Source organism: Chenopodium album, chromosome 20 (assembly GCF_948465745.1).
Source record: "Chenopodium album chromosome 20, dcCheAlbu1.1, whole genome shotgun sequence".
Classification (NCBI taxonomy): domain Eukaryota; kingdom Viridiplantae; phylum Streptophyta; class Magnoliopsida; order Caryophyllales; family Amaranthaceae; genus Chenopodium; species Chenopodium album.
The window spans coordinates 5,720,969-5,735,174 of NC_137853.1; the positions used below are offsets into that span (position 1 = coordinate 5,720,969).

A 14,206-nucleotide genomic window follows, 5' to 3' on the forward strand; every position below is an offset into this window, starting at 1 on the left:
ATTCATTAGATGATCAAATCACTAAATCTAGTTTTAAAAAACCCACTGAAATGAAAATAGCCACCAGTTGAACAAAAGGTTACTCTCTAATGTGACTAACTCTACACAAAGGTCAACCTGAGCTCATAAATTCAATGCAAGATGTTCAACTATACAACTTGAACATCAACGCAAATTAAACTAGGATGTTTTAAGACTCTCATTTGCTGCCTTTCTTGGCTTTGGCTTTGGCTTTGGGTTCGGCTTCGGCTTCGGTTCCGGTTTTGGCTTCGAGCTGTTTGTTGTATTCTTCCAGCTCTTTCTTGTATGTTACCATGCTCTCAGCTGCCTTCTCATTCCATATCTTTTTCTCCTCTTCACTTAGTTCCTGTAATCAACACATTAGATTAGCAATTTGCTATGTTCCAATTTAAAAAGTACGCAAATTTCATGTATATTACATATGTTTTAAGAAGAGAGCATGTGAAAATTTACCTTCCATTTCAAAGAAATAAGTCCATTGATGGTGGAGAAATTGGTTTCAGACCGCTCCTTCGTCAGATTTTTCCTTTCTTCCATACTGCATTTCAACGACAACCCAGTTTAATACGGAGTAATATTTAACATCTAATCTCAAAGCTAGTTTACTTCTCTTAATCTTCAACAACAGCTCAAAAATGATTCACCTGAACAGAAAGAATGAAGATGGAGGCCTTTTCGGCTTGTTTGGATCAGTGACTTTCACTTCCTTGTTCTTCTTCTTGTCCTCCTTGGTTTTCTGCAATCATAAATCGGAGTTAAAACAACCCTCAAAACCATAATACTCGTATATATAAGCAAACAAAAGATACAGTAATCAACCTTGATGATGTTCTCAGCCTTTTCTTTCTTCTTAAGCAGCTGTAAAGCCTCAACTTTCTGAATTTTCATGAATTCATCCTCCTCTTTTTTCAAGCTTGCAGCTTCTTCTTCTTTCTTCTGTTTGTACACCTCCATCTCTTGTAAGTACCTTTCCTTGTTCATATTTGCAGTCTGATAAAAATATTGTTAGAACAGAACTAAAATGAATAACAGAAAATGATAAGACACCTGTTTTGTGATGTTTTAACAGAAGCACACCTTTTGGTAAGGTGTTTTTTGCTCTTCTGACATGTTTTTCCATTCTTCACCAATGATCTTTGATGCCTATCAATCACACACAACACAATTTAGTTACTCTTCTGAATTTAGTTAACATGTTACAAGTTCAAAGTACAATATCCACATCAAAATCGATTTTAGGTAGAGGGAGTATATTATAGATTTTGAACCATAATGCAGTTACCTCAAGCAAACTATGTCCTTTTTCAAGCAAATCAGCTCGCCTCTCGTTAGAGTACAAGAAAAAAGCACTCATTGGTTGCTTTGGCTTCAAAGGGTCCTTCTCCTTCCTGATAATTTCAAGAGAAAAACCAATAGTTAGAACCTTTCATTCATTAATCCAGGTGCAAGCAAACAGTATTACAGGCAAAAAAAAAAAAAAAAGAAAAGTCAATACTTTGGTTTTTTGGTATCCTTGTTTGCTTCTTGCTTAAATTCAAGGTACTGATTAAGCAACTCCATAGCAGTCTTCTGCTTCTGCTCTTCCTCTAACAATTTCATTGCTTCGATTTCGCGCTTCTCTTTGCCAACAATCTGCAAATAAGCTTCTTTGTCAGCTTGATACTTCTCCTCATATGGCTTCTTCTCTTCAGGAGTAAGGGTCTTCCACTTAGCACCCAATATGTTTGAGACTTCCTTGAAATCCGCATCAGGGTTCTCTTTCTTGATCTAAAACACAACACAAAAACCCAAATTAGGTGGTATAAACTATATATAATCAACCTTATAATATATGGTGGGACTATAATAATATGATTATTGTCCAAAATGGAGTAAATATATGTACCTCAATCCATTGATCTTTGCACCACAAGGCATATGCTGCAGCTGGCCTTTTCCTTTCTGGGCATTCCTTCTTTTTCTTATCTTTCTTCTCTAATTCTTGGTCTTTCATGATGGGCAGAGTCTAATCACATATCACAATTGATTAATTTTAATTAAAATCAGAAAAATCCCAAATTCAAAACCCTAAATTTAAGTAAATTTTGATAAATGCATGCGAAATTTACAAATATCAGAAAACCACAAAATTCAAAACTCTAAATTGAAACCCAGACTTTTTATCGCATGAACAAGCATAATCCAATGTTTCACATTAATCAAAATCAAAAATCCCAAATTCAAAACCCTAAATTGAAACACATATCACTTGCAAGAGCAAATACATTTCAACTCATCACATTCATCAAAATCAGAAAATCCCCAAATTCAAAACCCTATATTGAAATCCAATCAAACCCCCAAAATTCAAATCCCTAAATTAAATTCCAATCAAACAATTAACAGCAAAAACCCAGAATTCTCATATCTTACTAAAAAAATTGACTAAATCGAATAGAAAAATAAAAGGGAAATAGAAAACAAACCATAGTAGGCTTAAACTCCTTCATCTTCTGCAACTTTTTGAGCTCCAATTGAAGCTTCTGCTGCTCTTCCTCTTTCTTCTTCAGAATCTCATCTTTCTCCTTCAACATCTCCTCAGTTTTCTCCTTCTCAATCGTCATTTTCGCCAACATTTCTTGCATCTCTAGCAAATCCTTTTCAAAATCATTACACTCTTCACCTTTCTTCGCCTTCCCTTTCGACTTCGCCTTCGATTTCTTCTTCTCAGACCGAGGATGAGAGAGAGTTTCATTGTTTTCCTTCGTCAAATCAGATTCCGGCACCAATGCCGGCAAATCGACCGAATCAGATGATTTCCCAGCCAAAATGTTAGCCTCATTAGTTGATGGGTTCTTCTCTTTTAGGGCTTTTCTGCTTCTTCCCTTCTTCGTCGGAACTGGGTCGGAAGCCATTGGAAGATTGGATGTTGCAGTGGCAGCCATTGATGATTAGAGAAGAAATTGAGTTTGAGAGAATTTTGATTTTAGGGTTTCTGGTAAATTTGAAAATGGGGGTGAGAAAGTGGTGGGGTTTATAAGGGAGATGAAGGGGTAACGGTCATATTTTTGGTTTTCAAATTCAAATTCATATCAAGGTGGAATAGTGGACCGTTGGTGAGAATCAGGGCTGATTTTCGTTTCCATAAAAAGTAGATGAAGAGCCTCAGCCCAATTATGATAGTATTGCCCCAATTTGTTTCCAATATTGGAAGATTTCCAAGATAATACAATGAACTTGAATTGTATTTTCAAAATTCATTTTATTGGATTTAACTTAAGGTGTCCATCTAGTCATTTAGTGTAATATCCAGATGTAAAATTATATCCTCTTATCTCTCACATAAGTTGTATAAGAATGGCTACGAAATCAGGTATGGGTACATAATACACAATTTTTTTTTTTAAAGAAACGTATACACTAATTAAAAGAAAAGATGATACGAATATGGCCAATTAATACTCCTACAATATGTTTGTAAACATAAATTTATGAAAGTTTCAATGAATTTTGATAAATTTTACTACCTTTTTGTAATCGTATAAGATTGAAAAATTATTTTAAAAAATCATCAAATTGAATTATCGTAAGTAAATTTCGTAAGTAAGTAAAGTTCGTTAATAATAAAATTAAATTATGTGCCAAAGTACCCTGTAGGGCTGGTACCCATAAGAGTACGGGTGCATATTACGTGTCCTATATGGGTACAATAATCAATCGAACTACCCATGTATCATAGCCTTTAACGAATCACAACATGAGACAAATGTAAAATTGTGAATTGGGAGTGGGTTAAAGATTATTAGATGGTCTCATTGACCAACATGTAATTCATGAGTGTTTTAATAATTGTCCTCAGAAAATTAATATTCGATATGTTAGAGTGCAACCTCAAATTGCGGATCATTCTTAAAATCTACTCGTAAAATATATTGAAATGTAGATTGTTTTTAGGTAAAATGTAAATCCATAATAATCACATACATTTTTATTTTTCTTTTGATATACATTTTCACGGCTCGTTTGGTCTGTACGGAGTTTTAACATAAAATACTTTGTATAAACAAAAAATTCAAGTTTAAGTCTAGATAGTGATTCTTGCATCTTTTATTCACATATGATCTACTTTTTATATTGAATATTTCTTATCATCTACTACCTCCGTTGCATAATATAGTTCATGCTTTCCTATTTTGGAAACTCAAAATGTTATCGTACGTAAAGACCATTATACCCCTTTTTTTTTTTTACTTTATTCATTGTACTTTGTACATTACCCTTGAATTTTGTACATGTCTTGTACTTTTTTCCACTTTCTCTCTCTATCTTTTGTCTATAATTGTATTTTTCACTTTTATTAATGTATTTCATCTACTTTCTCATCTTATTTCTTAAATACCGTAACAAAACACAAACATGAACTATATAATGGGATAGAGGGAGTTTTTTTTTTTTTTTTTTTTTTTTTTTTTTTTTTTAGAGTGGTGGGGTGGGGGAAGTGGGTGATTGATTAGGGCAAGTCCATCTCTCTCACACACTAGGCCACTCGAGCCCAATACACAAAAAAACCGTTGATCACCCCTTATTAGTTGGAGTGTTGGACTGGGTCACCACTCACCACACTCACTAGACCCAACTTCCACTAGATGGACTCTAATGAGCATGTAGTCTTAATAAATTGAACATACAACTATTATGTGAAAGTGTATCACTGTATATCAGGTAAAATTTCTGGGTGATTCAAAGATTTTAACTAAAAAAGTAGCTTTTTCTCAAGAAATTATAGTGTATGGAATGAACACTAAACTATCAAAAGAAGCGCACACAAGCATAGTTGAATATCAATCAATTTATATCTAAGCCTCTACTTTTAAGAACAGCTACAGAAATTTTATTGCCAAAAAAATTACAGTATGAAAATACAGAAGTAGTTAAGTTCAAAGACATCAACAGTTCAAAAATCTTGTCCTCAAAGACTGCATGTAAATAAAACTACACCCACTTTTAATTCAGTACTTGCATGTACGATCACATATATTCTACTAGGCAAAGTTTAAGAGAACCAAAGTAAATCCTACCAGCTAGTACCTGGCGAATGATCAATCTTTGATCAAGTTCTTGGCCTAAAAAATTGCTCAATATCCTCTAATTGTTGAAGAGACGACATTCTTCGTTGTTAATATGATTCCAGATTCCTACAAGAGTAAATTCACCCATAATCCATGCACAAGAAAAAGATGCAACCACCCCGAACTGAGACTCGCACACAATGAGTTGCGACACTAAAAAAAATTTCCCAGCTTCTGGATATCCTCATGCATGGATAATAGTAACAATTACAGCAAGTACGACCCTTTAATTACATAATTGCTTCTTCACAGTTCAGGACAACCAAAACGAGCCATCAAATCGAGAATATAATTTACCACGAGTGATAACAGCAACAATGACCTTTTCAGAAAGTTCTCATCAACCCATTACATCAGAAATACAATAAATTAGCCAAGAGAATCACAAAATTAGGACTAACAGCTTGGAAAACTGGGGGGAGAAAAAAAAGTTAACTTTAACCTTTGGTATAACCCACCATAGGGTGATGTCCTCTATTTACTCATGAATAATGTTGCTCATTTAGTATTCACACACCGTTCCATATCTTGTTTACGAGTCTCTTCAAAAGAACTCATCCGTTCACTATCATTTCCATGATTACATCATTCCAAGCGTCTATAGGCCCAGGCAAGCACCAATGCAGACAATCATACTGGACTTGTGCATTTTCATCCAGTGCAAAAGGGTAATGTTGTCGATATGGACCGGGGTGCCCATCAGGCCTTAACAAGGAAAGCTTCATTAAATCCAGAAGTCTTAGTTGCACACCATTTTCGGATGCCCGAGCTACTGCCTTCTCAAATTCCTCTAGCTCAATTTGTCGCAGCATTTTTTGCATGTACTTCATCTCAACCTCACCATCTTTAAATGGGAGAGTTCTATTGCACTTTCCTCCACTAGACCACTCTCCACCTTCAAAATGATCAGGCGTGAGAGTCCTGTAAAAGATTAACCCTTTATGATCAGATGTAGCAACAAAGTTGAACACTAACTGCAGAGTTTTGCGGTAAGCAAACTCTAAACTGAGGTCAGTGAGGTTCTTCTGACATTTATGACATCCCAAAACTGTTTCATTCTCATAATATATTCCTGGTTTGAGAAACCACTTTCCAGAGGAGAAGATCATGTAGTCCAGGTTTTTGTACAAATCAGTCCACTTCTTATCAAGTCTGTCAAGGTGCAGTTCAAGATCCTGAGTTGAGACACCATTAATGTCTTCATATATAGTTGCATCTGTCAGAAAGGGAGACCATATAACGTATACGGTCACGTTGTAAGATGGGAAGCGCCATCCTTTAGATTTGTATCCTTCATCATGATAAAACAATTCTGCTTCTTCCACCTGAAGAACATCACATTGCAAAGCATAACTTATGAGTAGGCCTTTATCGTACCATTCCAAGGTTAAACAAATACTAGCATGCCAAGAGATGTTACTATACCTTTGAGAGCATACAAATTAAGGACTGCACATGATTTCGAGAGATAGAGTCGCCTATAAATGCCCACGTTTTGTTCTCCATCATCTCTAGAAATGTCATTGCATTGAACTGAGGTAACTCACAATTTTTTGGACTCCACCTCCAGTAGAGATATTCTGAATCAGGCCTCCCATTCTTCATGCAGTTCTGATGCTCTTCAATGAAATTGCAAGTTTCATTAATGTAGGCAGGTCCAGCTGGATTTGGGATCCAATTCCCGTTAAAAAGATCGCCACACTTTTCTGCATTTAGATCATAGTAGTAATTAAATCAACCAACTAAAGAAAAACCATTGCCGTCACAACTAGTTAAGTAGAACAAATTAGTTGCTGTAATAAATACGATTTAAATGGGGATCCTCATGATAAATTCATGCAACCAAATTGCTTGTGATACACGAACATAATTCTGTCCTCATGTTTACTACTTGTATTGTATATAGGAGCTAGCAAGACATGGAGGTGAGTAATATAAACGTATGAACTAAATAATAAATCACTGCAATGTGTTATCTTGGACACTAAGAAAGCATAACATACAATTCCCAATAACTTAACATCTCAAACCAAACAAACTCTGAGTGTTTCGAGATTGGTAATTAGTAAGACCAGATGGACAGCTACTAACACTCAATTTCATGCACATGTTCACCTGATTACCTACTTAATTTCTTTTTTTTTTTTTTTTTATTTTGAAATCCATTACCTACTTAATTTCACCAACTACATTTCACACTAATCAATAATTCTCATGCTTTCGAGTCAATTCAAGAAAATATTCCCTTTTGATAATAGCTAACCTAGCTAGTACTAGTATAGTTTTGCTACATTCTTATCAAATCCAATGTAATCCTAAAGAACCCAATTTCGTCATTCAAAGGCAAACTGCAAAAACGGTAAAGACAATGACAGAAAATTCTACCACACAAATCTACGATGAAATTTGAACAATGCCCAAAATTATTTCATTACACTAAAATTTGATCTTCTACTTCCCCGAGCAAATGGAAAAACAATCTCGGTCAGTACTCAGTACTACCTAATTCACTAACCCTTACACAATATGTAATCTAAACAAAGCAAATTTACTTGCCAGTATACTTTCGAGCTAATTCCGGTGGCAAATCAGCTCGGCCAGTGTTACCTATTTCGCTAACCACCACATGAAATGTGATCCAACAAATGTGAATTTGTATATACAATATGCAATATCACACTTTCGAGCTAATTTCGATGGGAAACTCAGCTGAGTCAGGTTACCTAATTCACTAACCCCCACACCAAATGTGATCTAAAAAATGCAAATTTACATTCCAGTGATAAACTTTCGAGCTAATTTTGGTGGAAACTCTGCTAGGGTAGTGTTACCTAATTCACTAACCCCCACCAAAATGTAATTCAAACAATGCAAATTGGTACATTCTAATACTACATTTTCAAGCTAATTTAACAAAAACATGGTAGCAAATTTTGTTCCTGTACCAAATCTTGTACCACCGAATCAAATAACACAGTGCCAAATCATTGTTTGTTATAACTTTACAGAAAAAAAATTGAAATTATTAGATCTTTAGGCATTAACCGCAGCAAAAAATGGTAAAGCGATCATAATCATTCTAAACAGATTAATAACAATTCCAACAACAACAACAATAATGATGACCTTTTTACATAAAAATCGAAAAAATACCTCGTTTTATAGGAATTTGATCAGAAATTCCGGAAGTTGAAGAACTAGAATCAGACCCATCAATTGGTTCAGACAATGAAGAAGAAGAACGGGATTGAATTGAAGCAATTCTTTGAAAAAAGGTAGAATCAGGAGGAAATCTAGAGCTATTATGGTAGAGAAAAACTCGAAGAGCAAGAGTAGTAGCTAAAATCATTACCCCTAATTTGAAAATTGATAGTTTGTGTTTGTGAAGAGCCCACATTTTGGAGTACCACTGCATGTTATTTTCCCAGAAAACCCAACTCTGAAATTAATTTCTTTCTATCTCTAATTTGTTGTTTCTATTTTGTATGAGAGTGAAAGGAGAAAGAAGAGAGGAGAGAGGTCACACCAGTGAGTTGGGGCCTAAATGTCTGATGCCGACACAATTTATCCTTCTTAAGTCTCAACTGTTTTGCCTACCTCTATTTTTTTTTTAGGGTGGGGGTGTGGATGGAGAGTCGTAAATGATAAATAATGTGAGCGAGATTTGATTTTGGATCTAGGATACTTCAACATAATGAAATGATACGGGTTGCGGAAGGGTTACAGATGAGGGAGATTTCATTATGGATTCTCGGACCTTGGATACTTGGATATAATGGAATGAAACAGATCTTGATTTTTGGGGCATATAATAACCGTGTCTATGATGAATAATACGAGTACTCCGTATGAGAAGGTTACGGAGTACTCCATAATTGTTAAAATTAAATGCTTTAAGGTTACAACTACGATTATGATTTTAATGAATGGTAATCTTGAAAATTGAACAAAAATAACATTGTATGAGTACTTAATCATAGCATTATTACAAAAAAAAAAAAAAAATCATAGCATTATCAAACTTTCCTTTCTTGTTCATTTCTTATTTGCTAAAGTTTGATGGTGTAACATTTTATGATATTTTTTATACTACGTAGTACGATTTGGTGGTGTAACGTTTTATGCTTGTGTGTATCTGTAGTTTACCATATGCCTAAATGTTTACATAGCTTTATTCTCAATGTCGAAAGGCCCTCTTTTTTTGATTTTTAACAAATGTCCATGGCCAGGCTACATCGAATGTAGTTGTAGAGGCAATTTGGAGAGAAATGCAAATTCTTGGTATGGATGGAGGAAGTTGGGATAACTGGACAATGGATATTGTTGTTTGTGCTAATAATTCTGAGAAGATTGGATTATTTGTATTAAGTATGTCTATATACTACCAACTCTATGCATGCTCCTCCCTCCCTCCTTTTTCACACTAAAATTTTTGCAAAGATATTGAGGTTTAGGATTATCTTTGAGAATCCTTTTATGTGATTGTATCCTTTTCTTTTGACTTCCTGGTTTAGTATCTTATTTGGTTTTGTAAAATGATATATGTGATAATTGATCATACATGTGTTCAATTTATATACTTCTGTAAGATATTTGATTATTTTGGGTTGTGAAAAATCAAGTTAAAATGTCAAAATCAATATACTGTAATATAGTAGATATTGACAATAACAAGCAAAAATTGAAAGATTTGAAGACTTAGTACTGTTAGTGTAATTGGATGATCTCTAATTTTGTATTATAATAATTAAAGAGAAATCAGTCATGGGTCAAACATTAACTCAATTCTTAAACTAAATATCAAAGATTCAAAGTGTTTACTAGAATACTAACATGCTCTTTATATGGAACCTAATGACAAATTGACAACTAAAACATAGAATCAAAATAGAAATACAACACAAAGGATGTAGGACTCCACTAGTAGTAAAATATACCCAACTAATTATCTAATTGCATTAGAGCTCAATTTCCGTGGCTAAAACGGCAAGAGCTAATATATGGACAAGGGACTTTTTTCTTGAGTAAAGTTGTAGGATGTTAAAACACATGAGAAAAAAGGCAATGCTTATGAGGTCAAGAATACCCTACCCTAAAGAATCGGCATACCCTATCATTGACATATGAACGTAACTCATCCTTTCCGTATACAAAGGTGCACTTTTCTCGTTGCTTAGTGGAGTGATTCTTCCTGTATAATATTGTCTTATACTTTTACAGGGGTGGAGGATTAGGAGGAACATAGCCAAATTTGGCAACCAATAATTGAAGACTAGTATCTACACCTGAATCAAAGAGAGTATATGGCCTTGTTCCAGCATTGATATTTGAAACAATGGAACCTGGCCCTAGCCAATAGTACAAGAACCCTTGAAATAGTGAATATTACAAGGGAACTCTCACTATTAGGGGCGGAGCTACATGGGGCCTAATTTTCCAGCCCATATTTTTTTTAATATGTCCCTATAAGTTTTTGCAATATATACTGTTGAAGTCCATCTGATTATAAATTCATACTCTTGGTTTAGTGGTAAGTAAATATATTTTGTAGTGGGATCGAAGAATTGAATGATAAGAGCAAAATGTTTTTGTTTAAATTTTCCTCAATTCCGCTTTCATTCTTTTCACTTTCTTGAATCTATTCGTGAGGAATACTGTTTCAATATTAGATTTTCACTTTCTTTGACTCTTCCTTTATTTAACTAGTTTTATTCACATTTTACTGTTTTAATATGATGTATGTGAATTTTTTTTTTTTCAAACTTTTTGAGAAATTGGTTTGATACATAATTGATGATAATTCTATATGTGAAATTGAGTATTTTATAAAGTACGAGTTCGACTCTTTGATTAAAACAACTTTTTTTTTTGAGTAATTCTAAACATAATTGATGATAATTCTGTATGTGAAATTAAAGCATATTTTGAATATATATATTTTTGCTTTTAAATAATATGATCGGTTGGCCCGGTAGACTCAAAATCCTATCTTAGAGAGCGGTATTTGTAGGTGAATTCTCTAGTGGATAAATACTCCAAATGATGCCCAACACCTTATATTTATAGGTGATGTAAGGAGGTGGAGGAAGTGTGCGGAATTTTCTACACACAAGCTCCTCAATGCTTGTAGATTCTTCCACCATTCTCCATCAATTTCTTGATTATTTTAGAATTTTCTAGAAACCTTGAGAAAACTTGACATATAATGTGTTGGGAGGCTATGGAATTTGGGCCACACTAACCCAACAAGATGGCCAACAAGGAAAGATGAATTTGTTGCCAACATATATAGTCCTATACTTGTAGATTATACTGAGAAGTTGTATTAGGATGGCTTAGTTCACTTTGCTAGAAACCGAAATACAAAGAAAACACTGTCACTAACAGCTATAACTGGAGTGCAGATGGTGTTATATTTCTGTGGCACTATAACAGCTTACCCGGGCCTCAACCATCACCTTAAGCTTTTGGTTAAGATGGTCCATTAACATAAACAATAATATTATCACTTTTAATATTCTATGAAATCCCTTAAATCTTGATCCTTCATAATCTTTTGTCAGATCCAAAGCCAAACAAAGAAACATGAGAGACTAAAATTGTAGATTTTGTGACTAAAATTGCAGAGCATGTAGAATTCTATGAAGACTATGAGACGTTACTAAAAATTTGTTCAAATTGGAGAATGGAGATCAGCCGGAAAGGAGGCTAGTTTACGAGCATTTGCCAATGCTACAGAATCGATGCATACACTTCCGTGGCTAATGCTACCACAGAAAGAGCCTTGATGCTCGCTTATACAGCGTCTCTAAGCGCATAATTCGCCTTATTAGCCTGCCAGCTGATTTGAATCAGAAAAAACCAATGTTATCTTCTCATGGGTGGCTTCTTGTGGTCTCAAAAACAAAACAAGTTAGTAATTTGAACCCCTTTTCTAGTGCCATTATAGAGCTCCCTTAAGTTATGGAATACTAACCACCTAGATTTCAGAGACTTTGATTGGCATAGAACAATCCTTAATAGGTTCATATTGTATTCTTGGCGAATAGAAGATGCTATCACCATGAGAACTAAATTAGAATTTCATGGTCATGGTCATGGTTATTATGATTTCTTGAGATTCAACAAAATAAATTATCCAAGTATGATGACTCAACCATTTCCAATGTCTCTCTATCAAGTTTTTCTTTCTTGTTCAAATTTTATTTGTTAAGCAATCAATTTTTATTGTGAGGTTTAATGGTGTAACATTTTATGACTGTTCCAAACATTTTAAGTGAACTTTTTAATTTAGAATTAGAGAGATTTTTTTTAGCACACATAAAGATAATACAAGTATATATTATTATGGCCTTAGGGCCTTCAATCAGTCAATACCGATGAGTAGGTATGTCAATGGGGCGGGGTGGGGCGGATGTTGGCCTTTTCATCCCCATCCCCACCTAACATTTTCATCCCCATCCCCATCTTCATCCCCGCAGCGGGTCTAATATTCATCCTCATCCCTGCCCCGGCGGGTACAACTCCAAAACCATCCCCGCCCCACCCCCTCACTTGGATATCCATCCCCGCCTAATCCCCACCAAATACCCGCCTAATCCCCACCCAAGACCCACCAAATTTCCGTGTCTCAAATACACAATCCTACATAACTAATACGGATTATAATATTAAAAAAAATTCTTAATATTACACACATTTTTGTTTATAATATAAGTGTAGTACAAAATATTATAATTAATACTACTTATTTCACGTAAGTATTTTATAAAATAATATAAAAGTATATAGATGTGGGTATGAGGTGGGGATGGGGCGGGTGGGGCGGGGCGGGGCGGGTACAACTTAAAATCCACCCCCGCCCCATCACCCATGGCGGGAATCGTTTTCATCCCCATCCCCGCCCCACCAACCGCCAAACCGAGACCCATCCCCGCCTCACTGGGGCGGGGATGGGGCGGGTATCCTACTTGACCCGCCCCATTGACATCCCTACTGATGAGTACAGAATGGAAGATAACTTTGCTAAAGGTATTTAAACAAAAGATTAACAACCTTGGTCTGCATACAACTAGTAGTCACAGCAAACACTAATAAGGATAAGCATAAGTCTGAAGTGCAGTTTTCATCCAAAGCACTCCAAGGCAGCAGCTAAAGGGGGAGTGAAGTAGTGAAACTCAATTTCATCAAGTCAATTGTAAACCACACTCAGCCAAATTGTGAGCGACAGCGTTGGTAGCTCTTTTGGCTTGAAGAATGATAACTATCCAATCTTCCCTAAGCAAACACACAATATCTTGGATAATCGTTCCCAGCTTGCATGCTGGATCATTTTTTTCAGAGCATCTGCATCAGTTTCTAGCTCAAGATTCAGGATATTAAACTTAGTAGCAGTAATCAGGCCCTATCTTATTGTAAGTAGCACTGCAGCTTCCGGGGAAACAGAGTGAAACTTCATAGAGAAACCCACAAGCCAAGACTCATCATCATTTTGAATAACACCACCATCAGCCAGGTTTGAACCCTTCCAGCTCCCATCAGAGTTGAGCTTCTTGTACCCCATCTGTTGCAGGGACCATTCATCTGGACTATATCTTTGCTAGCAATTGAAACTCCATTTTCAGTCAGCAAAATTTTGTTATTGAAGAAAAGATGGGCTTTGAATTTTGCAAATAAATGCATAACTCTTATATTCCGTATGATAACAGTTAGTAATATATTCCGTATCTCTAACTTAATTATGTACCCTTGCTCCACTAGACAGGCACTAGAACAATAACAAAATCAACAATAAACATTGATAAAAAAAAAAAAAAATTAAAAAAAAATGAAATGAAAATCATGTAAAAAGTTAAATTGAACAAACATTAAGAAACATAGGTAGTAGATTTAAATAACTTTTAATCAGATCTGTTATATAACAATTGACATTAGATTTATATACTGTTATGGGTAAAAATTTATATATGTAAGTCAACGTCAGTCAAAGTATGGTCAAGCGACGACGACCCTTCGACGAGGACGGAAGACGAAGCTGATTACCCGCAATCCTATTTTTCCGCAAGAAGATAAGCTAG

General features: G+C 35.1%; 2 protein-coding genes across 2 annotated transcripts; both read right to left on the reverse strand.

The window, feature by feature from the left end:
* Window positions 1-23: 23 nt before the first annotated feature.
* On the reverse strand, window positions 24-3,167 carry LOC145598592 (high mobility group B protein 13-like). Its single transcript, XM_081654967.1, has 9 exons — window positions 2,487-3,167; window positions 1,907-2,026; window positions 1,517-1,788; window positions 1,304-1,409; window positions 1,099-1,164; window positions 841-1,011; window positions 666-757; window positions 475-559; window positions 24-367 (listed from the first exon to the last, which is right to left on the reverse strand). Exons 1-9 carry the CDS (start codon window positions 2,943-2,945, stop codon window positions 200-202), a joined length of 1,539 nt encoding a protein of 512 aa, XP_081511093.1. The 5' UTR covers window positions 2,946-3,167; the 3' UTR covers window positions 24-199.
* A 1,716-nt stretch (window positions 3,168-4,883) lies between these two features.
* LOC145598583 (protein trichome birefringence-like 23) lies at window positions 4,884-8,643 on the reverse strand. Its single transcript, XM_081654955.1, has 3 exons — window positions 8,283-8,643; window positions 6,555-6,835; window positions 4,884-6,454 (listed from the first exon to the last, which is right to left on the reverse strand). Exons 1-3 carry the CDS (start codon window positions 8,542-8,544, stop codon window positions 5,684-5,686), a joined length of 1,314 nt encoding a protein of 437 aa, XP_081511081.1. The 5' UTR covers window positions 8,545-8,643; the 3' UTR covers window positions 4,884-5,683.
* Window positions 8,644-14,206: the final 5,563 nt, after the last annotated feature.

Bases quoted from the DNA above. Each gene is read 5' to 3' on its own strand.
- LOC145598592 (XM_081654967.1), bottom strand. From the start codon at position 2,945: ATGGCTGCCACTGCAACATCCAATCTTCCAATGGCTTCCGACCCAGTT. The intron at 1,012-1,098 runs GTGTGCTTCTGT...TATTTTTATCAG, and splicing joins AAAAAACACCTTACCAAAAG to ACTGCAAATATGAACAAGGA. The intron at 560-665 runs GTGAATCATTTT...GTTGAAATGCAG, and splicing joins TCTTCATTCTTTCTGTTCAG to TATGGAAGAAAGGAAAAATC.
- LOC145598583 (XM_081654955.1), bottom strand. From the start codon at position 8,544: ATGCAGTGGTACTCCAAAATGTGGGCTCTTCACAAACACAAACTATCA. The intron at 6,836-8,282 runs GTATTTTTTCGA...ATCTAAATGCAG, and splicing joins TCAAATTCCTATAAAACGAG to AAAAGTGTGGCGATCTTTTT. The intron at 6,455-6,554 runs GTATAGTAACAT...GATGTTCTTCAG, and splicing joins TAATTTGTATGCTCTCAAAG to GTGGAAGAAGCAGAATTGTT.